The 7,500-nt window shown below is 41.8% G+C and overlaps 1 protein-coding gene across 3 annotated transcripts in view; it reads left to right on the forward strand.

Moving 5' to 3' along the window:
• slc35f3b (solute carrier family 35 member F3b) overlaps nucleotides 1-7,500 on the forward strand; it is a 71,023-nt gene that overhangs the window by 35,229 nt on the left and 28,294 nt on the right. The window contains exon 1 of one of the 3 annotated variants that reach the window (XM_048269432.1): nucleotides 3,167-3,455. The exons of 1 other annotated variant lie outside the window; for it this stretch is intronic. In XM_048269432.1, coding sequence (XP_048125389.1) covers nucleotides 3,380-3,455 — 76 coding nt within the window. In that variant the 5' untranslated portion in view covers nucleotides 3,167-3,379. Of the gene's footprint in view, nucleotides 1-3,166; nucleotides 3,456-3,882; nucleotides 4,537-7,500 lie in introns of those variants that run through there. One more of the 3 variants, XM_048269431.1, reaches the window with a different exon arrangement.

Consider the following 7,500-nt stretch of genomic DNA (forward strand, 5'->3'; position numbering starts at 1 on the left):
GGAATTCATTCATCAAGATCAGTTTACCACACTGCAGGGAAAAAATATGATGAGATGGATGCAGACAGCTTCAAGACCAGCTTCTCTGCTCTGTGTAAATATTACACTGGGAGGATCCTGAATAAGATCCCATTTGTGAACTGTTCAGACCTTTCTCAGTACACAGAGGACCCCACGCCCCAACACACACACACACACACACACACACACACACACACACACACATACACACACACACACTCCACTTCTCAACTATCCCTGGTCCCATCAGCACAGACGGAGATGAGAGATGAAAACGGTCAAAGCTCCAGGAGGATAGAAAGGGGAAAGAAAGAGGGAGCAGGGGGCAGCTTGGGCTCTCTCTCCATGGCCCAGTTATGGATGGGCTGCCTGCTTGTGCGAGGAGTCTGGCCAGTGAATTATTCAGGTGGCTTCTCTGAGAAATGGCAAGGCGCACACCCACACGCACAGTCAAATGCCCAGAATTCATGCACACACTCTCTCTCTCTCTCTCACACACACACACACACACATACACACTCATTCACACACACAATCATAGAATTAGTTTTCATGCTATCTTTGAAGTACTCTGTGTGTTACGTTGTTGCCAATGCAGTTAACGCTACCATCAAAATGGAACAGGAAAGCAATGAGGTAGACATGTATGTCCTCTCTCTCTGTGTTGTGTGTGTGTGTGTAAATGCTTGGAGGAGGTTCAGTGTCAGGTCAGCCAGCTCCAGGTGTCAGTCAGCTACCAAACAACAAGCAAGGAAAGTGGATGTTAGTGTTAAGCTCTGGGGCATTTGGACTAGAACACTGTGGAAGTCACAACAGGGACTGTTGGCAGTGCGATGAAACATGAGGTGATTTAGCACTGTGGCAGGGTCCAGAGGAAGTTTGAAGAGCTGAAACATACTTCATTGGGATGTTAAAAGAATGTGTAAGACACATTCACGTCACGTCACGTTCCTCTCTGATTGAGAAGACATCTGAAGGGTCTGCATTTCCTTTGAATATCCAGGGATCCATGAGCATCCTTTGTGACCTGTCTCATAATAAAACAGGAACACAGAAAGCTGGTACACTTAAGTTTTCCATCTGGTGACTTCTCTTAAAGTTGAGGTTCCCTTGAGAATACCGCAGCCAGCAGGGTCTTCAAAACATTTGTCAAACATTATTCCAATCGCCGATGTGCTGCAGTGCCTCCCATCCAGGGATGGATTACTGCTCGGGCCTACCGGGCCCAGGCACAGGGGCCCATAGGGGTCAGGGGGCCCTGAAGCCCAAGCCTTTGCATGGAATCATTGCCTCAATATAAAAAAATCAGGATGTAGGCTATGAATTTAGGGTAAAACTTTATAAAAACTACACACAATTCATCATTTATTAAGCTTATGGTTTGTTCATCATTAGTAATTTATTTTCATACTTAATTTATCATCAGTAAAGCATTTGTTCACACAGTTATAAATGGTTTGTTCATAGTAAATAAGCCTATATCTGAAATATGTTAATATATTATTATGAATACTTAATAAATTATGCAATAATATGTTTTTGATGAAGTAATAGTTCCATTATTTAACAGTTGTTACATACACATGCACTAATGATTAGTTAGGGTGAGGATACATATTTTATAAACCTCTTCCTAATACTATAATTCATGATTAACTCAGGAGTTACAAGTGGTTAGTTAATGATATTTTGTGAGCTCATCTAAAGTGAGGACGTTTTATGCCTTGCAACACATTTACAAATGAGTTATAAAGTTTACATTTGCATTTATTCATTTAGCAGACACTTTCACTCAAAGCAACTTACACATGTCAATGAAATTAAAGGGCAAAGCCACATTGGTGGACGCCGGGGCTTGAATCCCCAACTTTACAGTTTTCTGCATGCTAACCCGGCTCCATATCCACTACACTACCTCTGTCCAGTGGTATTACAACAGCCAGTTCAAAAATATAATAGAGATATGCGTGTTTACTATGAACAAACCATTTTTAACTGTGTGTAAACATGATTTACAGATTAGAATTAATGTAGGAATAATGCTTTACAAACAAAGAATACAGCATTTAATAATAGTTTACAGATGTTTAATACTACATGCATCTACTACACAGTGTGTAGTAGAAGAAAACAGAAACTCTTGCATAGTTGTAGGTGTTTCTATCTGGGCCAAGATAGTGTAGTGGATAAGGTACTGGACTAGCATGCAGTAGCCTGAAAAGTTGGGGGTTCGATTCCCGGCTTTCACTGTTGTGTCAATTGATATAATTGACATTTGTATGTCGCTTGACTGCTAAATTAATGAGTGTGAAAATGTGTTGCAAGGCATAGAAAGTCCTCACTTTAGATAAACTCACAAAATATCATTAACTAACCACTTGTAACTCCTGAGTTAATCATGAATTATAGTATTAAGAAGTGGTTTATAAAATATGTATCCTCACCATAACTAATCAGAAATGATGAACAAAGCATTTTGTAATAATTTGCAACTGGTTTATAATGTGAAAATGATTTCATTTATAAGCGGTTGTTTCATTATTTATTAAGTATAAATCATGTACTTACAAATATATTTTTTGATAGGCTTATTTACTATGAACAAACCATTTATAACTGTGTGAACAAATGCTTTACTGATGATAAATTATGTATGAACAAGAAATTACTAATGATGAACAAACCATTAACTAATAAGTAACAAAGGCTTAACAAATGATGAATTGTGTGTAGTTATTATAAAGTGTTACCGAATTTAGTATTGGCCATCCCCAAAATGCACCAATACAGGAAATCACATCAAACAAATTAAAAAAATTCTGGGGGAGGACCCCCAAACCCCCCCTTCCACATATGTGACAATTAGTGGGGGGCCCTTAATACATCTGTGCCCAGGGGCCCAAAAGTTCATAATCCGTCCATGCTCCCATCAAGAGCGATCAGCTCTGTCAGGTGGGGCCGGGTCTACATGCTTTCCCTCGGGGACTTGTCCGGGAAGGGTCAGGAGATGTGGAATACAAAGTGGGAGATGGAGCTTTTGGGAGAAAGAAAAACCGTCGTGACGTCGCAAATTGCAGCAATCGCTCATGTCACCAGTGAGAGAGGAACGGGACGGCTATCCGGGAGTGCGCTGCGGATCCAGGGAGGGAGGGGAACCAGACGAGAGAGAAAAAAGAAACAGGGAGAGGGTGGGAGTGCGAGGGAAAGGAAGCACGGAGAGGGAGAGAGTGCAAAACGGAGGACGAAGAGGAGAAGAAAGGGAACATTAAAAGCTCACTCAGTCTAACCGATTGGAAAAACACCAGCCACAGGGATGTAGCCGACGCGGGCAGAGCTCTGCCTATCCGAGCTCGATATAATGAAGAAACATTCGGCCAGGGTCGCCCCGCTCTCCGCCTGCAACAGCCCAGTGCTCACCTTGACGAAAGTAGAAGGTATGCGTTCTGCCACAAAGAATGCCTTGCTTTCATGTTCGATTTCAAATGCAGCAACATGAAATATGTTATATTCAGTTTGGTCAGAGGAGAATTGGGATATCTTGAGCCTACGACGCAAGTTATGCCAGTTAAGTGGAGAACTGGTGTGTGAGCGTGTATTGTGTGTATAGGCATGTGAAGAAGTACGTCCTGGTGCGAGTCCCAGAGCCCATAAATAAATGTTTATTCGGCTTTTTTCAAAACCCTAGGATTTAAAGCCAACTTCGATCGATAGATTTTCTCCGGGAGGGTCCAATTTAGGACTCAAGAGCACACTTGTCTCTCCATTCTCCCAGGGGCGGCGTAAAAGTAAGCTGAGGGAACTTAGATTTCTGTGCCAAAGACCGGACATAATCAGAAACCACGAGTGGTGCGTCTTTCACGCATGAGCGCGTTAAGAATAAAAGGGATTTTTTAAGAGTAGGGTGGATGATATAGTTAAATCGGTCATTCTCATTTTCTCAACGGAATCGCCGGGTGTTTTTCGTAATTGAAGACGACAATGAAACCACTCTTTCTATTATCTTTGCAGTCAATGATAGAACTGCGTAAAATCGTGACTGCATAAACCTTCAATAATATAGCTACATTTTTCATCGTTTGGGATCACTCGTTTCCAGTATTTTAGGTAATTGGATACCTAGGGATCACAGGGCGTACCGTGGGAGAGGAACGATGCCATGAAATAAGTTGTTATTGCAGTGTGGGACACCCCCTCGGTGTTTCCCGCAGTGCAAGGAGATTCCGTCGTGAGAATCAAGGCCTGACAAAAGAAGGGAAATATGTTCATGCCTCCTGTCACATTTGATTTTTGTTTTTCTGAGCGGAAGAGCGGAGCAGCATTTCCACCAGTCAGGATGTAGATGGATCTTGTGCTGAGCCAGTGAACCAGCATTATTTATGCAGTCAAACCCGCTCTCCACGGCGGCACATCTTAATGCAACACTACCGCTGACTCTCTTCTTTGATTCCATGTTTTCTTTTCTCTTCCTTACCTGTTTTTTCTCTCCTTTGTCACTGGAAATGTTCATCATCTCAGGTATTCCCTTTATGGATATCCCTTTTATGTTTTGTTTAGGCTTGATACTGTGTGTGTGACAGAACATTCCAGATTTGTTTATGAGTTTGGCATGGATGCACAGGAGCTTTTTTTGTCACGAAGCTGAAAGAAGAAACACTCCCATGAGATAAGTGTGTTCTCTCTGTGCTGTAAACCTCTGTATGATATAAGGGGTGGTGCAGTGTTAGTGTAGTAGAATCATGCCTCATCAAATCTCCTCCTCAATCCTCCAGCGTTACAGGTTGTCCTGCAGTGTGCTCTTATTAGCCTACTCCTAGTATTGTCTGGGCTGTTAGTTTTGTAGAGATCCTAGCATCACAGGGACATGACAGAATTGACCATGGGTTTGATATCTCATAGAAATGCATATGACATGGCAGAAATGCCACCTGCTTGTATTTGGGATAGTATGCTGTTTCCCCAAAATAGGATCACAAGAACAAAGCTGTAAGAAAGGCTGTGATAACACAACTCATGTAGAGATCTTTTTAACGTCCTTTTGTGATGCATGATAATGGATGACTTCTGAAAAGGAGCAGAATCAAATAGGGACCAGTAATGTCATGAGCATGAGAAAATTATTTGCTGTTGGACTGTGGACTTGAGCTTGTCTGCATTGCCAGAAACAGCCTCTCTGTCAGGCCTTTGTGGGGATAGTGGGTAGATACTGCAGATGAGCCTAGCAAAAAATCTTGGCTGTGTATGTAGGAGGTCTCTTTTTTAAAATGGGGGTCCAGTGGGTGTCGACTGCTTCAGGTACATTACTGACTCTGTAGGAGATGCTGAAAAAACAAAAAACATGTCAGGGTTGCAGCAGGAGAGAGGAAGGCACTATTATCAACTGGAAGCTGTAGGAGTGATGTGATGCCTTTTTTTCACTGCCTAGAGGAGTGACTCAGATTGTGCCTTTAAACGGTATAGCATTGCTCCCAGGTAAAGAGATTTTGGAGTCATTATTTTTGTTGAGTATTTCTCTCCCGGACTGTGCAAGGGAAACCATGTGCACTGCACATGCCTCCTCCAGTGAGGTTCACCTTTGGCCTTTTCCACTGCAGCATATTGATCCAAAAAGAATGGGGGGAAGATCTATATGCTCTTTAACAGCCCTGTTCAACAGGCACCCAAATATTCAATAGGGATAGATACAGTCTTTCCATCTCCTGTCTCTGGATTGCATGATGAATTCCCACGATGTGGGTCCAGCCTTCAGATGATTTTTTTTCAAAAGCGTTTTGAAAAATCAATAAACATATTTGTGGTTCATCTAGGAGATGTCAGCATTATTAATGGTGTCTCTGTTTGGGCATCTATGGAACATATCGCTTTAAATTTTATTGAGAATTTCTTGTAAAATGATAAGGCCATAAGTCCATAGACAGCTCTTTAAACACTCATTGCATTTCTCTGGGGATGACATGAAATATCATTGACTACAGCATTGACTGGCTACCCGGGCTGTTTTCCCACGAGACTCTCTCACCATTAAAGAGAGAAAAAAAGATGCCTGTTTGCATCTATTATATTAATTATATTAATTTTCCTTTATTAAACAATAAATCAAGATTTTGTGGTTGTGTGTGTGAAGTAAGCTAAGCTAAGACAGGGAGGTGAGCCACATTGCTGGAATATTTAAAGCAACACCAAAGAGTTTTTTGTACCTTAAAATAATGTTTCCAAAATCGTTTCAGTGGTTCATCAACTCGTAACAGGGTGAACGGCACTTTTGCATTCGCTTTGCGGCCCTTTATCGGCTATAACCGCACTATGTACGTTTGCCAGATCGGGTAGTGGATCTGTAGTTCGATAGATTGAGACATAAGAAACTACAAATTTGACTTGCGTCTGATGTCGCAATACATCGTACTTTCATAAATCGTGCAACATATTCTACCTTGTCTGTGGACATTGTTATTTGCAAAGCCGGTGCTGGATAAACAAATTGCGTGCGTGCGACAGAGGGAAAGTTCTTTGGTGTTGCTTTAAGAGACCCCTGCTAACAGAGTACATGTACTGTATGATCGTTTAACCTTACTGAAGTCACTGTGTCCTATCAATCTAAATGACCAAAAAAAAAACATGCCCACCTTTGTGTGAAGCTCATAGCTCATTTGGCCAGGTGGTCAGATGACTGTTGAAATTAGAAATGGTGATGGTTAATAACGCCCATCAGCATGAGCTCACTTAGTGCATGACCGTCATGCATATAAATCCTGTCTCCCCATGCTGCTGAGTATTGAAAGACAGGTGTGCCATCCATCAGACTGGAGTGGCTCATAAGGTTAAATGCTTTCCCACCTTCTGCTCAAAGGGAATTTTCTTCTCTTCAGAAACATTTTAAACCCTTTAAAGATAGGATTTTGTGTGTGGAGCAAAATAGTCATATGATGCTAATTATCTCCTTTGTGGATGTATGAGATTATTTTATTGAGGGAATAATAATTTAGTGTTCTACAGAGAATGGTTCTGGCTGGTAAACAACAGGAACCTATTTGTTTCCTTCAGTACAGCTTCACACTCCCCACAGGATGAGAGAGCCTTCCTCCCCAGATGAGAGCAGGCTTCATCAGATGAAAAAAGAGGAACTACTGACTCGCTTTCACTAGACCCTTCTCGACATGGGCCTCCCAATCTCTGAGGAACTGTTGGTTCAAAATATTGTCACATCCCATTATGTCACGTATGATGAAGCTGGCAGCATTTACTCTCAAATTATTTTCTCCAATATCCCTCGTCCCCTACAGGATTGCGTAACTCCATCACAGGGCAGGCTACAGTAACCGAGGCAGGATGAGACTCTGAGGAAATAGGTATGGTAAATGACTATGAAGCCAATAAGCGGAATGTATATAAACAGTGAGTAATATCAAAAAGTTTCACGCCAGCATCTGTCATTTAGTTAAGTAACTAAGAGGGTGGACTTCTTTGCCAGGCAACTGCTCCAGG

The sequence above is a fragment of the Alosa alosa genome, chromosome 18 (assembly GCF_017589495.1).
Source record: "Alosa alosa isolate M-15738 ecotype Scorff River chromosome 18, AALO_Geno_1.1, whole genome shotgun sequence".
Classification (NCBI taxonomy): Eukaryota; Metazoa; Chordata; class Actinopteri; order Clupeiformes; family Clupeidae; genus Alosa; species Alosa alosa.